The 23,214-nt window shown below is 51.3% G+C and overlaps 1 protein-coding gene and 1 long non-coding RNA gene across 2 annotated transcripts; both read right to left on the minus strand.

Annotated features, from left to right (window-relative positions):
- Positions 1-381: 381 nt before the first annotated feature.
- Positions 382-10,095, minus strand: LOC119091916 (trypsin-1). The gene is made up of 6 exons (XM_037214843.1): positions 9,907-10,095; positions 4,310-4,989; positions 3,936-4,045; positions 3,243-3,499; positions 2,341-2,516; positions 382-1,944 (listed from the first exon to the last, which is right to left on the minus strand). The coding sequence occupies exons 2-6, from the start codon at positions 4,613-4,615 to the stop codon at positions 1,774-1,776; spliced, it is 1,020 nt and encodes a 339-aa protein (XP_037070738.1). The 5' UTR covers positions 4,616-4,989; positions 9,907-10,095; the 3' UTR covers positions 382-1,773.
- A 2-nt stretch (positions 10,096-10,097) lies between these two features.
- Positions 10,098-15,442, minus strand: LOC119091917 (uncharacterized). Its single transcript, XR_005093465.1, has 3 exons — positions 15,359-15,442; positions 11,223-11,403; positions 10,098-10,212 (listed from the first exon to the last, which is right to left on the minus strand). It is a non-coding gene; the product is annotated as an uncharacterized LOC119091917 (long non-coding RNA).
- Between the last annotated feature and the right edge of the window lie 7,772 nt (positions 15,443-23,214).

Genomic DNA, 23,214 nt, shown 5'->3' on the forward strand with positions numbered 1-23,214 from the left:
ATATCTTATTAAAAGCGGTAAAGACATGCATATCCAGCTGCGAAGCACCCCATGCTGCTTCCAGTGTTTTGCCGATGATGTAACAGCTGTCTTCATATAATATATCAGCAACGGGTCCCACTCTTGATGCGACTATATCACGCGGATGTCGCACATATTTCGCAAGCCCTCATCGACATGGGCTGAGTCCAAGATCATTTTCACTTGGCGTCGACAGATCGCGCACACGACGTGACCAGAATGCCTTGAGATGATCCAACACCTGATGAGACAGACGCCTGATGTATTCGTCCAACGATGTTATGTCAGGCGAATAGCGCCGAAATTATCCAACTAAGTCGGTTTGCTGACCTGTGAAGGTCAAACCAGACAATGACCGGTTTGAGCCAAATTTATTGGTCAATAAATATTTATTCACATACATGTTGGACGGGAGTCATAACATTTTTAGCATAGTGGGCGAAAAACCAAATTGTATATGTTCGGTAATACATCAACGACAAACCAAGGCACAGAGGGCGGTGCCACTGGATTAAGCGGACCTATACCTTTCTGCATGGAAGTTCGGCAAAACCAGTGGGCCCTTAAATATCACCCTGAGTATCAATATAAGATCTGTGTTGCATTCACAGATATAGCTCGGACATCGCATGCAGGTACCTAGTCAGCAAATATATTCATTATATCGGCCGCTTGCAGATACCATGTCTGTGCATGATTTCGGATTTGCTGAGAGGATTCGCAGTAGTCATCTCTCCTCCTGGCGAATCGGGCCGAGAGCGAACCAAGCGAGCGTTGAGCACGGACATCGGCTTCCTTCCGTATTCAGTGGGTTCAGCGCATGAAGGACGGGACGGCAATGTGTTGGTGTACTATAAATGCAGTGTTGGTGTTCATTCTGCGCTATTTAAAACAACAATGCAATGTCAAGCAGCGGTAAAGACGAATGTTTCAGCATATTTAATTATTTTCGGCAAATGCAATCACAGATTCCAGATTCACCAAACGAGTACATGCAATAAAGATGAGTTCATTAGACGAAAGATTGAAAGACAAAACACGCGTTATTGGAACAGTGTCAGTGGCATCCGTCACCATTACATTAAAAACAGGCATTCACTGTTATCATCACATGTTTTCATTTCAAAGCATTACGAAGCAAAAATCGCGCGGAATGAGTCAAACGTAAGCCCAGCACCTCACCATAGACACATGAGTGAGTTCGCCAACCGGGTTGAAGTAAGTTCTAAGAACAAGTATGCTCAATGTGATCTTAGCACAACTCTGCACCCACGTCGTCTGTTAATACAGTAGATTGTGCGTTTTCCGGCCGATTCTATATAACGTGAGTGACGTGCTGCGCATGGCACCACTGGCAGAACCTCTCGTGCTGATCTCAACATATGCTAGTTTACTTACACGTAAGCAGACTGGCAACAAATACACGTCCATTATGTGTGCAATGGCAACGCATTCCACACCCAGTTCAATGACAGACGTCAGGAAAAACATTGTTATCAAACGAAAACAACGACAAACGCCCCAGACATGCACTCAAGAAACCTTCGTTCCGGTATTGAGCTATGTGTTGCCAGAGCAAAGCCCATGTTGAATCATCCACATTAGTACCGTAGTAGGAGATCACTTCTTCCAGTTCGTTGGCTTTTGCTGGGAGTGCTGCTGGCTGACCTCAGACGGTCGTGAGCACGTGAGAGAGGTTAGCGAGCAGCATACCAAGGAAGTTGTCCAGCCGCCTACGTGAACGGCCAGAGGTCATGGGCTTTTGAAGGCCTTCTCCAAAATCCAATCGACGTACATGGCCACGCGTGTGTAGACGCCCGGGAACTTTGGGTGGCCGCAGCCCACGCCCGACGACACGATGCCGACCAGTTGGACGCGACCGGACGCCAGGTCCTGGTAGGTCATGGGTCCGCCCGAGTCGCCCTGAAACAGACCCCAGATCAGGATGCAGCTCCCGGGCGCTGGCCGGGCGGTGGACGCCGACAATATGTCACAAAGTCCGGCGCCGTGGCCAGGCTGACTCAAATGGCATCGCTGTTTAAACAGCGCATGTTTGATGATGTTTACAGCCGAAGAATGCATTGCGCCGAAAGATTGCGCCTGCATTATGCAGATTGACGGACATCAGAGATTAACTCGGCGCAATCTGGTGGTGTACATGCCCACACCGATAAAGCAGCGGCTACCCGTCCTTCACACACAGCAAAACAGCTATCAAGAGGGCAAAGAAAAGTAAAGTGTAACAGCACGCAATCGTGCTATCAGTTGGATGTGTATCGCGAGGCAGCAGCGTAGGTGACACGGGCCCAGTCAGCACACCTGGCACGAGTCCCTGCCGCCGCCCGTCGTGTCGTGCGCGCATATCTTAGTGTCGCCGAAGCCGGGCGCGAAGTCCGCCTGGAAGCTGTCGTCGAGGGTCCTGTAGCGGGCCTCGCAGCCGGTCGTGTTCACCAGCGGCAGTTGTACTTCCTGCAGCACCGCCGACGTCTCGCCACCTGAGAGAACCGCCGGACACACGTCAACGCACGCGCCCCTGCGCACTCGCGGCGGCACGCGGCCGGGATCGCTTTACACAAGGCATTTGCTTGGCCATATCTTACGTGACTTTGAGACGACAACAATTTTCTGTGGGCCTAATCCATTCATAGACAAACTTTCTGACGCACAGCTAAACAGCGCTGTCATCTGGCACGTGCCTCCGCATGCCCAAAATAGAAGGTTTGGACGAAGCCAGCAGCAACATAATAATTTTGTCGCCGATGTTCTGTGGGCGTACGCCAGATGAACACACACACACACACGCACACACACACACACACACACACACACACACACACACACACACACACACACACACACACACACACACACACACACACACACACACACACACACACACACACACACACACACACACACACGTGCACACGCACGCACGCATGCACGCACGCACACACGCACGCACGCACGCACGCACGCACGCACGAACACCTTTGCTTTTGTACCTTTGTTTTTGCACATATATATATATATATATATATATATATATATATATATATATATATAACGCAGTTTGCTTACTACAAAGCACCTAGAGGTGCTGGTAGGTGGCGCACACCAACATCTTCATTGCAGCATAAACTGATAAACATTGCTGCCGCACCAGTACATGCCGGCTGCGCATACTCCCAACGGACGGATGTGTGTTGTCGTCTCCTCACCGAACTCGGTGTGTCCCCAGCCGGCGACGGTGGTTGTCTGGCCGGTGAGGTCAACTCCGCGAGGCGGCAGACACACGGGCCGCACCAGTGTGCCCAGCCGCAGCGCCCGACTCAGCCGCAGCAGCGCAATGTCGTGGTGCTTGCGACGGTGCACGTACTCGGGGTGCAGGTAGATCCGGTCCACCAGGAGGTCCTGGTGCGACGCATCCGTGTCGGAGTTCAGGTCGTACTCGCCGACGCGCACCACCAGCCGGTTCCTGGGGATGCCAGATGATTCATTCAACAGGTGCGCATTGCGTCACTCGAAGGCGGAGTGAACGCGACGGACGACGCCCAGAGTACGCCATTGTGTTCTGTTGTCCTCAAACCTTCCGCACCATGTCAAAGCTTCCCCAACGTGTCAGGCACACTCGCCGACCCCGGGGTTCTCTGAACTTTCGGAGCTCATCTGTTCCTACATTCCTCAGATTCATTTTCTCCCTTTGTCTTATGTATGGATGGCAGTGAAGCTAAACCGTGAATAATGAGCATCATGGGAGAGAACAGCATATGACAGAGTAGCAGAGGCTTCATTTACTTCCCTCAGAATAAACACAATTCCCGCATTTCGTTAAATGATGTGCAACTCAACATTTTGTTCCGCGCCGACTGTTCACCCTCCCCCCCCCCCCCCTGGGTGTCTGACTGACTCACTTTCGGAACTTGCCCAGACAGTGGGCAGCGGTAACCACAAATCGTTCGTTGATGATGGCTCCACCGCAAAACCAAGAGATTTTTCGCCGGAGTCGCTCACCAATCAGAGCCTGGCGATAAGAGAACGATGTAACATCAGTGTTTGCACCATATGGAAAGATTGTGGTCAACAGGTAACATTTCCATGAGTTTCCTTTACGCGTGCCTTGCACATGCAACGTCTCCCTAGCTTATATTTTAAGAACATCATAGTAACATTTCCAAAAGCACAAACAGAAATTAAGCCAGGCGCTTGAGCATACATTAAAACAGCGCGTTTAACTAACTAACTAGCGTGCCTACATCCAGCCCGAGTAGTGTTCTGACTGACTTACGATCCATGGCCATCGCCCAACGATTGCGTCTTCACCGCCGGTGATGTAGTGAACATCTTTTAACTGCTTGCTGACACTGTCCAAATATTCTTGCGAATATATCCCATATGGATCATCCTGTTTTCTCCCCGTTCTTATTGTAAACGTTTCGCCGAACACCTCTACTGGGACGTCGAAGTCCGGAGCGTATCCCTCTTCCTCGTCTCCGTACACCAGACTGGCTTCGCCTGCCGCGGGCGGCAGGAATTTCACTCTGAACACCTGACCCTGGCCCTGAGACGCGCTTGCGTTTCCGGAGCTCGCCATGTCCTGACCCTGTGGACCGGATGCCGCTGGCCCCTGACCGTGAGGACCGGCAGCCACTGGCGCCTGACCGTGAGGGCCGGCAGTCGCTGGCTCCTGACCCTGTGGGGCGGCAGCCACTGGCGTCTGACCGTGAGGGCCGGCGATTGCCGTCTCGGCAGGCGGCGGCTCTGTGTACGGCTCGTACTCGAGGACCTCCTCCTCCTCGCCGTACTTCAGCGAGTCGTAGATGGCGAAGGGGTCGGCCGGAGCCGAGGCGTGGGAGCGGTCCAGCAGCGGGGCCGAGGCATGGGAGCGGTCCAGCGGCGAGCGCCGGCGCCGGCGCAGCTCCAGCTGGTCAAAGTCGGCGCGTACCTCGGGGCTCACCAGGCCACAGTCTGCAGCACAGAGGAACACCCGGCTCAGCACAGACAGGCTCACAGACACTGTGGATCAACGTTCACACCAGCTGTTTGAAAAATGTGTCATAATCCCTGCCGGACTGGTCGGCGCAAACCGACTTGCCCGGGCGGGGGGTTGTAAAACAGTTATTGGTTCTCCACCGGTGCATGTGGGGTCATAAAAGGTCGAATACCTTTTCAACAGAAAGGGTCAGAGTAGATTAAGCACCGGGGGATGAATGACTGCACTGTCATGTGGTTGTTGGCGTTTTAAGCTTTATTGTAGCATAAGTGAAAGCATTGTTTTAAGTAAGTGTTCCACACCTATATGGGGTTTTGAACAGAAGCCGCCATCTTCAAGACCTTTCGGTGCTGTTCACAAGGGCAGGCCCTTCTTAGACTTCGGTTCTTCGTGTTTCTGGGCGACATGCCCGCGAAAATGGGGGAAGATGCCTCGGGGAGAGTACTTCGAAGTCGCCTTGGTATTCATGAAGTCACAATAATATTATTCAAATCCTCCCATTCCCTAAGCCATGCGGCGATCAAGACCCGAAAATATGTAATTATCAAGGTGTTCGTATATTGCGCTGGTGAGCGTGATTTCCAGATGTAGCGGCCGCCAATTGGCTCTCAGTCAATGTTGTGCAAGGTACGACGACGTAAGCAAACCATGACATATTAAGGAGTATATTTACTAAACGGAAAATCTACTGTCTAGCGCGGCTGTTTTCACCTGAAAAGTATACCAATAGTTATAAGTGAGATTGTATCATCATACCTGATGCTTGCTTCAGTATCTCCAAATTTGGAACATTCCTTTTAAGAATGAACAACCTTAGGTGTGTTTGATCTGACGTTATGTGACATGCTGTTTGTTTATAATGAAGGGAAAGACGCAAGCAGCCCCGTAAAACCCTCTTGAAAACCTTCTTGAAATTGTACAATCTAGGTGGCGTTCTTACTACAACAAAACCATACCATTGCTAATGAGGTCAGCACAGGACAGATCAAGTTAGAAATATGACATTCGACCATGAGATAAGAAAATTTAAAAAAGTGGGGGAGGGGTAGGTTCAAGGTAAAATAAAAGTTACCGTCCTCTCTTAATTCGCATAATACATGTTGGACATAATTAGGTGTCATGGCTGCTACGCTGGATATACATCTAAAGCTGTTTCTCATTGGTGCACAGTCTTGCCCATCGGACTCATCAACGCCATTCGGCAAATAAGGCTTCCAGTTTCCCAAGATTACAAGTCAATTTCAACGCTGTTTTCACTGGGGAGGCGAATATGCCATACGCGAATATGCGAGGGCGCCAGACAAATTCGGGTATAGTAAACCGATCAGACACAGGGCCGAAGCCTTCAGTTACGGGTGGACGGCGCGTAAAGTAAACCGATCAGACACAGGGCCGAAGCCTTCAGTTACGGGTGGACGGCGGGTATAGTAAACCGATCAGACGCAGGGCCGAAGCCTTCAGTTACGGGTGGACGGCGGGTATAGTAAACCGATCAGACACAGGGCCGAAGCCTTCAGTTACGGGTGGACGGCGCGTATAGTAAACCGATCAGACACAGGGCCGAAGCCTTCAGTTACGGGTGGACGGCGGGTATAGTAAACCGATCAGACGCAGGGCCGAAGCCTTCAGTTATGGGTGGACGGCGGGTATAGTAAACCGATCAGACACAGGGCCGAAGCCTTCAGTTACGGGTGGACGGGCCTGACCAATCACCGACGCGAATTACATCCTAACCAAACGCACAGCTGGTTGCCTTCCGTGGCTTCATTGGCGTCAGCTCCTGGCGACCTCAGTCTACCGGTGCCGGTTTGGGGGGTCAAGTCGCTATGTACGCGCTGGCAGGGGCGCATCCAGGGTAATCAAACACGGAAGGGGGATCATCCCAATGAGATCCCATCGCTTGGGAATGGTATTGGGGTGAGGGTGGGCCTCTACATTATCGATCTTGGCTGCGGCCATGTGCGCTGTCTGGTGGACTCTGACTTGGATTGTGTGCAGTCGGTGGCAGTGGCCGTTCAATGCAGCAGGGAGGTAAGGGAGACCGTGCTAAGCATTACGGTACGTTCAACTTTTTCCATAAAACTCCACCGTAGAATTGGAAATTCACAAAAGGAAGGTGGAGCCTTAGAGCACAGACAACAATCCATCTTTGGGTGAGCTCTGATACAAAATCTTCGAACCAAAAAGGCCTTAAAGACAATAATGGCAACGATAGAAACTGTCACCCAAGCACGTTTACGGGCCGCAGTATGGACCGCAATTAGGGTTATCTGGTCCCTGGCTCAAACGGGGCCCCGCGTCCGTTTTAGGGCTCGGGCCCAGGATCTTTGAAGGTCGCGTCCGTTCGATACTAGAGCCCATGACTGGTCGGGCTCTTCTATTGTCTCATTATGGACCACTTCCATGTCACGTCTCGCATTTCCATCCCATATCAGGCAAGAAGACCTCGAACAACGGAAGTGGCTCTCTGACATTTAGGTTCCCATTCCGTTCCTCTTCAGCGGAATGTGCCTCAGGTCAACCAGGAGCTCGTTGCCGACACAGGCTTCCCTGTTAAGCTCCTTGTGCCTTGCCACAGGGATCCACCCTGTTTCAGGGACCCGGCCAACGCAGAAGGTCTTCAGTAACAGTCGTGAGCATCGGTCTTACCCGTGCTTCGTGATTGGTCCCCGGGGTCCAAGCCGACTAGAAGCCAACTGCCCAGCATTCGTGGTCTTGTGAGAACAATGCGTCCCGGAGACTGCGGAGAGGGCCCACCAGAGCCACATGTATCCTTTAGCACATCGCAGCGCTTGGGTACGCCAGGGAGCTTCTGAGGACGGCGCGACCTACTTAGGGCTGCCGCAGCGCGACCAAGGCTGCCTCGAAAGGCAGGCGACCCACTTGTTACCAAGGCCCACTCTGAAGCAACCCACGCCTGCGGACACGCTGGACCGCGCCGGAGACGCAGGGCTGCATCCGCGGCATCGCTGCTAGGCCAAGCACCGCTGCAACACGGCCGCGGAGATCACGCCGCTTGAACGCGCACGTGCGGCCGGGCCGGGGTGAACCCAGCAACGCTGCAGCACGACCGTGGAGATCACGCCGGGGTGAACCCAGCACCGCTGCAGCACGACCGTGGAGATCACGCGGCTCGGACGCGCACCTGCGGCCGAGCCGGGGTGAACCCAGCACCGCTGCAACACGGCCGCGGAGATCACGCCGCTCGGACCTGCTCAGACGTACACCTGCGGCCAGGCCGGGGTGCCCAGAGCACCGCCGCAACAACGTCGCGTAAATACCGCACGCGATGTCTGCAAACATCTCAAAACGAACGGTACCAATGTAATCACCAAATGAATGGTTGTGAATTTAGCACAACGTCGGCACTGTTGCAGGCACTGCAGCATGCTCCAGTTCGACATAGTCATCCCATTCGGGGCTTCAGAATTCCTCACCCAGGGTTTAGGATAGCATTGCAACTAGTGCGGTAATCCGTGTCAGTGATCCTAGGTACCATTGCACATTGCGACTGTATCTGGCCTAATCCTCAAAGGCCAGCCAAGTGATCTCTTGCGCCTGTCAGGAGTCCACGGAACGATCAAGGCTCCTACGTAGGGCAGAAACCCCCACGCCTAAAAGTTGATACTGTGTTGGCTTGGGCCCTCGGGACCCATTTACAAAGCAGGGACATGGTTAGGATGCGCGTTTGTTACTGAAGGCCTCCTGCTTTGATTGGGGCCCCTGAAACAAGCCACCCCTGCATCGGTCTGAGACTCGCAGTGTTATAATAGTGTGTGCGGGCAAAGAGCTCAGAGTGGACTGGGCATGCATTTCCGAAGAATAACAGGACTGGACCCTGAATGCCAGAGGGCATCTTGTGTTGATCGAGGCCCTCGGGCATTTGAAGGAAATACGATAGGTGACAAATAATTGGATCCATTATAAGGCATTAGAAGGGCCCTGCCAGTAACGGACCCCAGCACCGAAGGGTAGGTTCCTCAGGGGTCGGGGCCTGTTTCGGCCGGGTTTCGATAGCTCTAATTGTAATTCAGACACTTTTTGTGTGGCATGTTTTATGTTTATCATCATTGTCTTCCCAACCTTTATGATTGGATGAATTTCTCATCAGAGGTTACGCAAAGCAGGTTTGTTGTGCGTGCCTAACCCCACCTTCCTATCGTGATATTCCAATTCTACCGCTGACTTTTTTGGAAAAATAAATGTGTCATAATGCTTGGCACGGTCTGTCCCCATCCCGCTGCATTTTTCTTCCAAGACTATAGATGGCTTCCGACAATACAAAAGGAAGCGTGATGAGTGTTCACTGAGGTGTGCCTCCCCCTCAATCTTCAACCCCATGTAAATCATCCTGACTGCGCCTCTGCCAGTGCGTGTGGTAACATGAGCCCAATCCATACCGCTACCGGTGGGATTATCGCCAGGAGCTAAGAACAGCTTAGCTACGGGCAGCAACAAGCTGTGCTTTTGGTTACATTTTAACTCATTTTAATGATCCCCCATAGCCTTCCAGCGTCGGGTCGGTTTACTTCACCTTGTTTGAGCTGGTACCAATCGGCATCAGCCTTTCTGGTGATAAACTAGCCCGTTTTTGCTTACTGATCTAGCTGGTGATGAGGATGAGCGTTTTGGTGATAAATTCCAATTCATTTTCCCATATACGTTAATTTATTTCGCAGTGGTCTCCTACCACAGTTAAAATACCGGAGAAAGCTCTGCAACCATTTCTGGTCGCGGTTCCCTCGACCCCCGCAACACGGGAAATGCAAATAACGTTCTATACCACCGTATCATTCAAATTCCTCTGAATTCGTCACTTCATTATCAGAAGACAGCTCCTCACCACGTTGGCGTCTGCCCACAGCCGCTCGGTGTGCGCCTGTTCCGCGTACCTGGGTGCCCGATGTACCCATGCTGATTCAGCCGCTGACTGCTGAAACCGGTGGCCGGTGACGCAGCGGGTCGCTCCGATGGCACAGCGGGTCGCTCCGTCCTGGGCGGCGGGCTCGGCTGCCGGGGCCGCTGCACGGCCGGCAGCGGCTTGCCCCGGCCCGGCCTCGTGCCCAGCACGAAGTGGCCCTGCGGTCGCCGGATGGGCTGCTGCTGTGGCAGGGGCCGCCGGATCGGGCGCCACGGGTTGGCCGTCGGCCGCGGCCGGCGAGTGGGGCGCGAGGCAGTGATGAACTGACCGGAGGACTCTGGGAACGTGGTCGCCTTGTTAGTTGAAGTGCGGCTGAACTGCCGCATCATTCTGTACGATTTACTTCGTTTGCAGATCGTCGTGACTTTACATCACATGTGTCACTGTGTTAAGTATGATGGTAAACTGGTGCAGTGATCTCCAAATTTTTTGCGGCTTGTTCTCGTCCACTTGGCCGAGCTCGCCATTCAGATTGGACAGTTTACATTGCTTCTGTATCGCTCCTTGATGGGTCTCGAGGGCCTTTTGACAATGCACAAGTGTGCAGAAGACAACACCTCTGCCCTGTTTTAAAACACATACCGATTCATCGGTGTAAGATGGGAAAGCCTGGAACAACCCGCTGGACTTGTATAACTTTGGGGGATATCTCTAGCATAGCTATCCAGGGATATGTATATATATATATATATATATATATATATATATATATATATATATATATATATATATATGATCGCCTTGCTATTTACACCCGGAAAATGGGAACGCCTAGATTTCGGTTTACAGCGATGGTTTGACAATGACCATAGACTTGTCCTAGAGACATTCCCTTCACTCCTCACAGCGAAGGTTTTCGAAACCATCTCCCCGCTTCGCTCTTGGGCGGTGTGCATTCTTTGCCCTCCGGTGTCAATGTTTTCCTTATGGATCCCGCACACCGCTGAGTCTGTGTCAGTCACCAGGTAACTCATTGATGGATGGCTGACTGCCGTAGTGTCAGCAGCTACACATAGTTACGCCGGTACCATAAACACGCGCGATGTGGGCATCAGCAGCAGCACGCAGCAAAACACAGGTTAGTGCGCACAAAGCTGTGAAGATAAATGGGAAGCGACACGATGTATCACATAATTCACGCCATAACACGGCCATGGTAAGGCGACAATCTGACCACCAAGACCTGATAATGCACGCTATTCATAACTCATACGTCATACATCACATACTGGTTAACAGCAGGCTGTGATTCACAGACGATGTTTTCTAAACATGTCCTTCTCTTACTTCTGGGGCAGCAGACGATCGGGTTTTTCGGTCTGTATAAACAAATGGTTGGTTTCTTCTTTGGATATTCCTGCCGAACCGCGCGGCAGTACCGCCACGGCCGGCAGTCGCCGACAACTCCATCAGCTGTGTAGCATTTTAGCGGGTCGTCGTCTGGCGCCTGTCAGGATCCGGCTCTGACCTGGGGCGAGCCACGGCCAACTGTTGATTAGCCATGTTAGCAGACCTGACCGAACTGGGAGGGCCAGCCCTGCTTAGCAGCTCTCCAGACCATGCGATGGGGTCAAGGAATGGGTATAGCCCATCGGCTTGACGCTGCCCAAAAACATTCAACTGGAGCAAGGTGCTTCGTCATGCTTTCTGTATTGCCGGGCATCCGGCTTTGTTGTTTGCGGTTGGATAACATTTTCAGACATGTAGAGGTATCTCCGCATATGAACTACCGATAATGCAGTCATTGCTGATGAAGCTGACTGTCATGCTCGCAAATGGTGTGATGTTTAAGTAAAAGGTAGTGACCAAGAGAACATATGATAAGGATGTCTGCGCGAACAAAGCCGTAGAAAAAGTTGGCTGGACTAGCCACTTAGAATGCTGACGCTAGGAATCTCATCTTCACAAGATTTTGGACTCTGTTTGCCAATCAATTGGCAATGAAGTTTGCAAAACAAGTCCAAGAACCACGAAATCCCTTGTCAACGGGGTAAAAGGCACACTTTGTCGGCTGCAGCTGCGGTAGCTCAGTTGAATAGAGCGCTTACCTGCCGTTCCGTCCACGCGTGGCGGATTGGTCTTGGGTCGTTTTGAGCGCTCGCTCTTTGCCCCTGTCTGGGAGGGTCCCTGGCCGGCGGCAGTGATCGCACTTAAGTCGCCTGACTTAAGGCCAGGTGACGTCAGAGATCAGGACGGACCGGGCCGAGCATTACGGCAAGTTAAGCTTTCACCATCAAACTATGTCGTAGAACTGGAATTTCATGATCGGATGGTAGGGCCAGAGTTCATGCAACAAACACTGCTAAGGGTTGGCTATGATCCCATAAATCCATCCAATCACCAATCAGTAGGATCGAACTAAATGCCTCAAGACCACACACGTCTTCAGGCTTTTTTCGGGAGGGTGACATAGCCATTTGATGTAAAAGAGCTGCATGGTCGTCTTGCATCACCTAAAACCTTTCCACACAGCCCCACTCCCGCAAAAAGGTTGTTGAAATCATCCGTTTCTCATGGGTGATAGTAAAGTGGTCTGTCGCGTAATGATTGACTAAAAGATGCGTGACATGAAGATCCATGACATGAAAACAACAAGAGTTCACCGCCTCCTGTTCTTCCTGCCAGAGAGACCTCCGCAGCATTTTCTAGGCGGCGACATCCGGTCACAGGGCTAGAATGAGCGCTAAAAGAGACCCTCACCTCATCTATTGTGCCCGGCTTACCCCAGCATCCCCTTGGCAGGTTTCAGTTTATATTGTACGCCCCTTAACGTTACCAGGCGGCTACCATAGCGATATATTATGAAGCAAAATACCGGCACCGTGCACTCACTGACCCAGCTGGTACTAGGGTCGAGTCGTGTAGTCACCCGTCACAGCACCAGTGCACTCACTGACCCAGCTGGTACTAGGGCCGAGTCGTGTCGTCACCCGTCACAGCGCCGGTGCACTCACTGACCTAGCTGGTACTAGGGTCGAGTCGTGTTGTCACCCGTCACAGCACCAGTGCACTCACTGACCCAGCTGGTACTAGGGCCGAGTCGTGTCGTCACCCGTCACAGCGCCGGTGCACTCACTGACCCAGCTGGTACTAGGGCCGAGTCGTGTCGTCACCCGTCGCAGCATCGGTGCACTCACTGACCCAGCTGGTACTAGGGCCGAGTCGTGTCGTCACCCGTCACAGCACCGGTGCACTCACTGACCCAGCTGGTACTAGGGCCGAGTCGTGTCGTCACGCGTCACAGCGCCGGTGCACTCACTGACCCAGCTGGTACTAGGGCCGAGTCGTGTCGTCACCCGTCACAGCATCGGTGCACTCACTGACCCAGCTGGTACTAGGGCCGAGTCGTGTCGTCACCCGTCACAGCACCGGTGCACTCACTGACCCAGCTGGTACTAGGGCCGAGTCGTGTCGTCACCCGTCACAGCATCGGTGCACTCACTGACCCAGCTGGTACTAGGGCCGAGTCGTGTCGTCACCCGTCACAGCACCGGTGCACTCACTGACCCAGCTGGTACTAGGGCCGAGTCGTGTCGTCACCCGTCACAGCGCCGGTGCACTCACTGACCCAGCCGGTACTAGGGCCGAGTCGTGTCGTCACCCGCCACGGCACCGGTGCACGAGAAATCGCTGGCGTCATCTAACAGAGCATTGAGCAAACCCATGCCTTCTGCTGTGATATCTGCACCATTGGCACAGTGTTGTCTCTTCGTTAAAATCACGATGTCAAGTCAAAAGGGCTCACCGTGCTGTTGCCATCTATGATCGAGGTGTTACAAAATGGATTTGGGTTTGGCAATCTTGAGTTTGTGTATCTGGGAGTTTTGCGAGAGCAGATGAAGTTTCAGAGCTTAAGCCGTGGCGCGTTGTCAATGAAAAAGTGCAACAACGTATCAAAGAGCAAGAGTACGATGGCGGTGTCGCCCGGTTACAGAGCAGATTTACTACCAATGCTGGCGATTAGGAACGTCGTTAGCGGTGCTATTAGTGCGAACGTGAGCCTATTGTTTCTAAGATTTCTATTGTTTCTAAGATTGAAAGAGCCGTCGATAAAAGTTTTTCGCCGATCAGCATAGCGTGGACTGAAATCCAAACGATGTTCATGAACTCACCAAACAAGTCATGGGCACGCTCCAGATTATCGCTGTGACTCACGCATGATGAAAACGGCTGCTGAGCATGGCCAAGTCGTAATAATGATGCAGCAGCATCACTTCAGGCATGAACAGACTTGCATCCTGGAGGACTGTCCGTAAATCAAGTGATCGACGTAGGCAGGTGCGGAGCTTCAGTTGTTGAGAAAATACAAATAAAAGCGTTAAGACACTAGTTGTCTGGCAAGTTATGGCTTAAGTCAAGTTTCGCGTTTTTTGTGGAAAACTTGCTTTATCGAGTATTGCCTGATGCTTATTTCAGATTGAATGATCATAACGAAGTAAAAATATTTACTATTTTGACTTGGTGGAGACAGACAGTGGAGGCCAGGACGTCAATAAAATTAACTTGATAAACCTTCTGCTTTGAGATGCCGCCTACGGTCGTACTTGGCGACGGTTGTAAATTTAAATACCAAGATAATCTAAGAGGCTTTTTGTCAACTTTGCGGTCGCAAGGCAAAATAAGGCCACTAACCTCATATGGACAGCAGCAAGAGGGGGCCATAAGAACCTCTCCCACCACCCGAGCGCAGCGCATTCAACCGGCCGCCCGGCGACATCTCATGAGTGGGAGGGAGCCCATCCATGATAGCAGGTGGGTGTGAATGGGTGGTGAGGTGGGCTGGGTGTGGGGGATGGGGTTAGCCGCCCGGCGACATCTCATGAGTGGGAGGGAGCCCATCCATGATAGCAGGTGGGTGTGAATGGGTGGTGAGGCGGGCTGGGTGTGGGGGATGGGGTTATAATAAAATCCCAAACAGATGCAGAGTGACACTCTTGACAGGTTCAGCCCGGCGGCATTCCTTGCATAGAGAGCCGACTGACTCAGACGATAGCGTACGGAGAAGCTGTACCTGTCAGAAATACTGGCACCACTGCCCCAAAGTCAGGGCCACCAATCCAGCTGGCGGAAATAGCCTGTCAACTGAAAATTAACATCTGCCAACTAACCAAACATACTGAGAATCTTCTGTCAGAGGCATCACCGTCTTCATCAGGTCAGCAAGCCAGACGTGTTCCCAGCCGCTTCACCCGGGAAAGCTCTCTTGAAAGGCATCCAGATCGCACCTCCGTCAGCGCCCTCTACATCCTCACCTGGGACGAACCGATGAGGTCGTGTTTACCTGAGCTGGTGCCGACCAGGCCAGCGCCCCACACGTCCTCATCTGGGGCGTGCCGATGACATGGTGTTCACCTGAGCTGGTGCCGACCAAGCCAGCGCCCCATACGTCCTCATCTGGGACGCGCCGATGAGATGGTGCTCACCTGAGCTGGTGCCGACCAGGCCGAGACCGCAGACGAGCAGGGCCGCCAGCGCTGTCATGCTGCCGCCGATGTCAGGCCAGACCACGCTCCAGAAGACGAGTGAGTTGCGCCGCCGGTCGGAGCCGAGCCGGCGTGATCCGAGGGTCACCGAGCAGCGCCGCCCACCCGAGGGTCGCCGGACAGCGCCGCCCACCCGAGGGTCGCCGGGCAGCGCCGCCCGCCGAGCCGGCCCTCAGCCAGGCGTGACGCAAGACGGCTCAGCTGCCCGGCCGCCCAGCTAACCCTGAGACCGCAGCCGGCTCCAGTACGTTGAGGCCTGCCCGTTACCCGCCGCAACCACCCCCGGGATTGGGCAGATCACGTTGCGTGACGGGTGGAGGTCGCGCTTGGAGAGGGGGGGGGGGGGGGCAGTACCGATGCAGTGCGACGGTGAGTAGATGCCGTCATCCATGGCGCGCTGAGAAGTGGCGTATGGTGGCTTGCGGTTCTCGCCGCGGCACACGGGCAACCTTGACCGTGAGCGGGCACTTCCTCAGCCTGTCGCCGGGAGGAGGGGGGGGGGGGGGGGGCACTCAGGCTGACCAGCTCAGGCACCCAGCGGCGGGACAGCCAGGCGTGGCAGAAGGCCGAGCACGCCGAGCACATGGGACGAGCTTCTACTTGGGCACTGAAGGTCTCATTTTCATACGAAATTATGAGGTAAATAAGAGAGAGAATTGTATCAGAAGTTAGCCACTAGCCAAAGCCGTTGCTCTCGTGACGGCAGGGGACCCAAAACAGGTACCTGGGAAATTTGAGCCTCGGCTGTCTTGACGTTCCTTTGCTTGCGAAGTGCGCTACGCAATATGTATAGCGAGAACATTTTCCTTGGATATAGCTGAATGAAGTGTCGCGCCCGGGCGGGAACGGCTGTTACCGGGGCTACAAAGACATCGGCGGTTATTTTCTTTCTCGAGCCTCGTTGAAAATTAAGCATTAAGCTCATGACTTTGCATGGAAACAGACAGGGCGAAAAAGCGCATGGTCCCTCCCTCATCTCTTGGGAGAACCCTCGTCAATGCGTTTGGAAAACGTCGCATACCACTTGTAATACGGACGTCGGAGTATGGGTGACATCACACTCACCAGAAAGCTACAGCAGACATTGGGGCGTTATACACGATGTCACTAGCGTCCTTGTGACAGGAAGATGTTTCCCATGCTCAAAGTAAAGATAGCTTTAACGTGAATTAGTGCAGAATCAGTTAAAAACCATTCACCCCAAAGCGCCATTCTATCGAGCAAAATCGAGTAGAAGTTGACGCGGTGACTTGACTCACGGATGACATTTACGAGCTCCGCGAAGTTCGGTCGCGACAATGCGATGACGCGGGGAAACACCCGCAGTGCATCAGACACCGCGCTCATGCAGCTTGAAGGTGGCAGCTTTGCAAACCAATGTCTTCTCTGCGAACTGGTCACGGTCACCGGGTCCCGCTGCAGCCACCCGCCGAGAATGACGTCACGGCGCCCACGGAGAGGGGCTCGACAGATCGGTCTCCCATCAGTCACGTGCGCGGTACTGGAAGAATGTGCAGAGTTGCATGTAAACTTACCGTTCAAAAAATAACCGATTTATTAATAAGTTTTTTTGCAGAAATATGTGCAGGGCATGGCTCACTACACAGAATACCTTTCCTGTTTTCTGCCTGCCAATGACATTCTGTTTGAGATGCAGCCATGACAAGTTTTATTTCAGATATTGCATTTGGAAGAAAATATGGTTGTGCCCACTGAACAACTTCCAGTGTGGCCACTGAAGGAATTTTCTGTAGAGCTGGCAGTACCACTTACTCACATTTGTAATCGGTCATTGCACGAAGGGTGTGTACCATCGGTGTAGGAGAGAGTTACTGTCACCCCTGTGCCAAAGAAAACATCGCCGAAACTGCCGGGAGACCTGCGACCCTCAAGCCTCACACCGACTTTTAGCAAGGTTTTGGAGAAAATTAATGTCCCACAAATTCTGGTGCACTTAAAAAAGCATGGACAAGCATCAACAAGAAAATACGATAGGTACCTCAGCCTTATACTATTTAATAAGGTTGTTGTATGACATGCTGACGGAGTTGGACGAGCCAGGCAGTTTATTTTCTCCGGTTACGTACGATTTCAAGAAGAGATTCGACCTCATTGATCATACAACGGTTATCCAGAACATGATTGCAATGGAACTTTACTCCGCGTATGCAAAGTGGCCATGTTTATTCTTGCAAGACCGACAGCAGCGGGTCAGAGTGCCAGATGGAATCACGAGTCAGTGGAGAACGGTAGCATGCGACACTCCACAAGGCACCCTAGTTGGCCCGATTGTTCTCCTGGCTATGGTTGGCAGTGGCGCTGCTTACGTTAAGAACCGACTGAGTTCTGTCGTCGATATAGCCATAAAATAGGAATGTCCAATTGACCAAGTAAATCAGCACTGCTAGCTGTAAGAGCACACTGACAAGATAGATTATTAGGCAACAGGAAAGAAAATAACATTAAATACCGGCAAGTGTCAAGTCATGCTTTTTTCACAGCCAAGAAACCATCAGCACTACCGTGCATCATGATTTAAGGAAAAAGCCTGTCACCATAACTAAGCTCTTCGGCATAAAACATAAAATGACGTCATGACAAGCACATGGTAATGAGATTGTAACCAAAAGATCGAAACCCCTATACATGCTCCACGTCATAAATAATTTCCATCATTCACAGGAGCAGCTTGTACTGGTTTATGCTGCTTACATTTGACCATTGCTAGATTATTGTTCACGAGTTTTTGATACGAAGCTCACTGCCAAGCAGGTGCAACGTCTTGAGAAAGTGCAGAAAAGAGACTTGAAAATTATCTTCGGGCGTACGGAAAAGTATTCGTACTACATGTAATGCGCGGGCATGAAAACCCTCGCTGACAGACGGGAAAAACTACGCATTAGGCTGCAAAAACAAATGCAAGGGTCTCTCATGCATGGGAATGTATTTTCAAAGCAGTGAGTGGCGATCTCGAGCATAAATACGCTGAGTGCAAGCACGCTAAACGTTTTCCTGTGGCATGCGAATACGCAAATCAAGTATCCTGCATATAACCACTCTCATCAACACAGATGTAGTAGCAAATAGGTAACAACCTTCTTCGAAGGAGCTTGTAGGCAAAGAATATTCACTGCATTAATCGGTACATACACATCGCGGATTCCATCGTCGAAGGATATTGTGCACATCTGCCATATCATTTGATACTTGAAGCCATGCTTTTCTTAATAAACCGTCCCCCCCCCCCGCCCCCGCCTCTCTCTGTCTCATTCATCATGCCAAGGCATATTGACAACGTGTTTTGTAAATTCAACACAAATCCGAGTTGAACTGGAATCCGGCGGGATTAAAAATGATTCAGGACATTTGTTCTGGGTCGCAGGGACTATTTGAGCACCCTGTTGCTACACGCGTGTTATGTATGATAGTAATGGATGGCATGACACCATATATTAAGTGGATTACCTATGCCGTATGGCATGCGTCATGCATGATGACACTGCAGTTTCCATATCTGTGCTTCACTACCCGCCACTGGTCCGCGTCAAGTTCTCGGTGAATGGCTCATTCCCAGTGACAACTAAATGTATCGAGCCATCAGCTGGCTTGCGGCGGAGGTCACCTGTGAAAGTGCATACCTGGCGGTACGCTGCCTTGGAAGCAGTGACCTATTCACGTTCTGTATGGCCATGCTCTGGTTGGAGCATGGAAAACCCGCGGGAAACTCGGGGGCGAATCAATTGTTGAATGGGGTTCAAAGCCTTGGAAGATCCTGAAGTTGTGAAATTATGAGGCCGACTGTATAAACGGTGTTGCACGAACATGTACGCGTGCGTGCATCTGCATGTGTTTTTAAACAAACTTATTTTACTGAGCTCTTTCCAGTAACGTTCACCTATTTTGTGAAGTCTAGCATGAGGGGCCGATACAAGTAATATGACCCTGTTGTTATGCGTCAGTAACTTTGACTCAACATTGCTTTGCAAGTACTTTTAGTACATACTATGCACTGGATTGATTTGCAAAATGCAATTGGTTCAAAACAGCGGTTAACTAGCACACAAATGTGGCCATTTGAGACCGCATTTCACGCATAGTCTGCATTTCGATTGGTCACCTGAGCGGAAAGCTCATATATGCTCTACAATATGTATGAACACTCCTTCCGTTAGTTGGTATGGTTAACTCACCAAATCGGGTCAAGCGAGATTCAGTGAAGTGTTTACTGTCTTGTCGCAGCTGTTGTTTTTCCGCAGATAACGGCCGGCTTATGTCTCCCAGCTACCGAACATTGACGCATGGTGAATTTACCTGAAGGTCTCTTGATTGAGTATCTTGATAGATATTCTATAATATTGTCTTGAATGACTAAGCACTTCTAACCCTGCAGTGCGACGATGTCAACGCTGTAAATTGTTTGCAATATTATCCCGAGCTCTTTCAGGATCTGAACTAAAGTGACCCTAACAGTGAATGACTTCACCACCATTGGCGCATATGGGCTGTTCTGGCTCGTGGTATCATCCTTTTGTTGGACAACTTTATACTTTTTTGTGACGACATTATTGCTGGACAACGTTGCTCAGCGTGACCTCGATTTACCTATGCAAAGGTTTCATTCATTGATAGTGTCTGTTGTACTGCCAAATGAAAGCTTCATAATCGCTTGACAAGTCGACACATTGCAAGCAGTTTCGAGAGTGTCTAGCGAAACGTTAAAATCGCACATTTACGCGGTGCAGAACTTAAGAAATGACCTCACATCGCAATGCATTCAAGCACGTTGAGAACATTTAACTTATAGGCGAACTGTATGGCACTTTCAACTCACGCAGCCCAGCAATTAATCATGATCCGCTGAGGTCTTCGGGATGTGCTTAAAGAGCCGGAGACCGTGCCACGACTCGCACGCAGGTTAGGTCGCAGAGGTTAACCAGACGCTCACCCAGCGAGCGAAGGGAGACTCAGAGTGGCACTGAGTGTGGGAATGAATAACCGCTGCCAGTTTCATACCGGGTTTCTTCTCATCTCCCTTATCAGAAGATGGTGATGGACACAGCGTAGATACGTGACAAAGCGGCACGGACGGTCAACCGCAAGGCACGCGTGGTCCTGTAGTGACCCCAATAGATCAACACAACAGCTTAGATACGTGACAGAGCGGCACGGACGGTCAACCGCAAGGCGCACGTGGTCCTGTAGTGACCCTAGTAGATCAACGCATAATATGTGGGCTCCGCTAAAGCATGCATTACTGTTAACATTTTAACATTTTCTTCATTTTAACATTTTTAACATTCTAACATTTTAGATGCCCCACAAAAATATACCATTTATGTTCGGGAAAGAATATTTTGGAGACTGCCTACATACTTACCATAACCTCATGAGCCAGACTATTGCGCTATTTGCTATGTTTTCGGCATGCCCACATCCGATGCCCACATGAATGTACTAAATCAACTCAATGACGGCTCACAATTGAAGCCGTTTTCAAATCATGTAAAAATGGTTTACTTCAGCAGCACATTTTGCTAATGTATTTTTGCCCTCTCTTGAGAGTAGATCAACATAAAAGGGATGCGCAGCATTTTGTGATGGTGTGAACACAACTTCAAAGTTTCAATGAAAACACAGTATGACACAGCGAAAAGGCGCGAAATTTGTTGCATGGCGTTAAGCAGCATCGCGTGTGCTCAATGTTTTTGTTTTGCATGACTACCGCATTTCTCAGCGTTTTTATTCATTCTCGCATCTGTTTTTACTCGTGCGTGTCACAAGTTTGATAACCGGGTAGGTTAAGTACCCAAAAGTCAATACGTACTCACTGTAACTGTGCACAAGTCACGTCGACTTACCATTCAACTAAGTCCAAAAATACAAAATTTACCAAAGAAACACTATCACATTTCAGAAATCCATCCTTGGTCGGGTGACAGCGAAACCAATTTCCGAAACACAGGGGCTTTTTCTGTATATTTGTAAATATCTTACATTCATTTTCTGGATTATGTAGCGGTGGTATCAGCTACAGTCTTGAACATCTGGACCATACAGCGGTGGTGTCACCTGTCTGGACTATGCAGCGGTGGTGTCACCTGTCTGGACCAAACAGCGGTGGTGTCACCTGTCTGGACCAAACAGCGGTGGTGTCACCTGTCTGGACCATACAGCGGTGGTGTCACCTGTCTGGACCATACAGCGGTGGTGTCACCTGTCTGGACTATGCAGCGGTGGTGTCACCTGTCTGGACCATACAGCGGTGGTGTCACCTGTCTGGACTATGCAGCGGTGGTATCACCTGTAACCTTGAACATTCGGATCATGCGGCGGTGGTGCCATCCGCAGTCGTGAACAGTTCGCACCTGATCGATATCGTTATAACAGTCTGAAAATTTGGCGCTACGGTATTGATCCGTTGTCTCTTATGTGTTGTTCCTAGCATTTTTTATGTGTGTTTGTCCGTCGTGAGCGCATCGCCCCGGGGCATCTCGGCTTCGTAGTTGCCTGGCAGCTGGTGTTAGCTCGCTCCCCTCCCCGCCCCCCTCCCCCTTACATCCCGCACGGAGGGGATGGGGGCCCGTCGTCCAGTCGCCCTGCAAACACTCGCACACTCACAACGGGGTCAAGGTGACGGGCGGCTGTCAAACCTTCGTAACGAGCGCACGCTGGTTGTCATTTTAAAAAATACACGCAGGAGACGGATACAGTATTGTGGTGCATCAGCATAGTGACCGGGAACTGGTCCGACGCACTTGAAGGCTACCTGGCGTCCGGCTTTGTATTGCAGTACAAACAGGTTTCTTTTCGTACATTTTATACTGCTCCCAATCTCGAATATTAATGAGTGAAAAACGTTAAACCTAGCCTTTTCAATTAGCTGGCTCCGTTTCAAAACCTTCGACATCTGCCTTACAAGTTTTGCGCATCCTGGGTTGAACTTATCAACCGTGGTCTTGTTTTTGTGTCGTTAAGAGCGAGCGGTCATCTCCCAGCTGACGGGCTGCGCGGGCTGCCGGCCGGAGGACGTGACTGACCCAGGCGCCGTCGCGTGTCCGCACGCGGCGGAAATCGGGGTAGGCGCAGCCACAAAGACACGAGAGCACAGCACCGCGCTACCAGCGGGGCGCGCATTGGTGGACGCCATCATGGCTGGGCGGGATGCTTCCCGGTATTCAACCACGAGCTACCTCACCGCAGTGCGCGGGACATGGTAGTGCTGATGTACGGTGAGGCTTTGGGAGTCGCTGGCGGGCCAAAGCTTTCGCAGCTAGCCTCAACCTCCTCCGGAACTGGTGGAGCAGGTGTTTGATTTGGGGGTACTGAGCTCCCAAATCCCTGGGCTGGCACCAGCCACACGTCTGGCGGGCGGTGCCAGTAACGTTAGTCTCATATTGCCAATGTTAGTGCCCTGCTCATGTAAAAATAAATGCTCTTCGTGTGCATACTACTTGGCTCCTTTCAGACTGGCAAGAACGGCCAGCTGCCCCCTAATCACCTGTCATTGCAAACAAGCACCTCAAGCAGCGAGCAAAAGAGCTATACAAATACATGCAAAAAGTTTGTTAACTAAGCCGGGTTGCTTTCAACAGAGACTCAGAACTAGTCTTTGCATCGACCAGTTTGCGTTAACTAGGTTAGTTTGCTAATCGCCTTAGTGTTTGTACTATTTTACAGCGCAGCAACCCCCTCCCCCCTGCGGTTTTGAAACTAAAAATGATCGATAGAGTCTTGCGAGAAAGATACAATGGACTGGTGTTAACGAGAACTCACGACTGGTGATAGTTTGTATGTTG

The sequence above is a fragment of the Pollicipes pollicipes genome, unplaced genomic scaffold (assembly GCF_011947565.3).
Source record: "Pollicipes pollicipes isolate AB1234 unplaced genomic scaffold, Ppol_2.1 Scaffold_3447;HRSCAF=4054_pilon_pilon_pilon, whole genome shotgun sequence".
Taxonomy (NCBI): domain Eukaryota; kingdom Metazoa; phylum Arthropoda; class Thecostraca; order Pollicipedomorpha; family Pollicipedidae; genus Pollicipes; species Pollicipes pollicipes.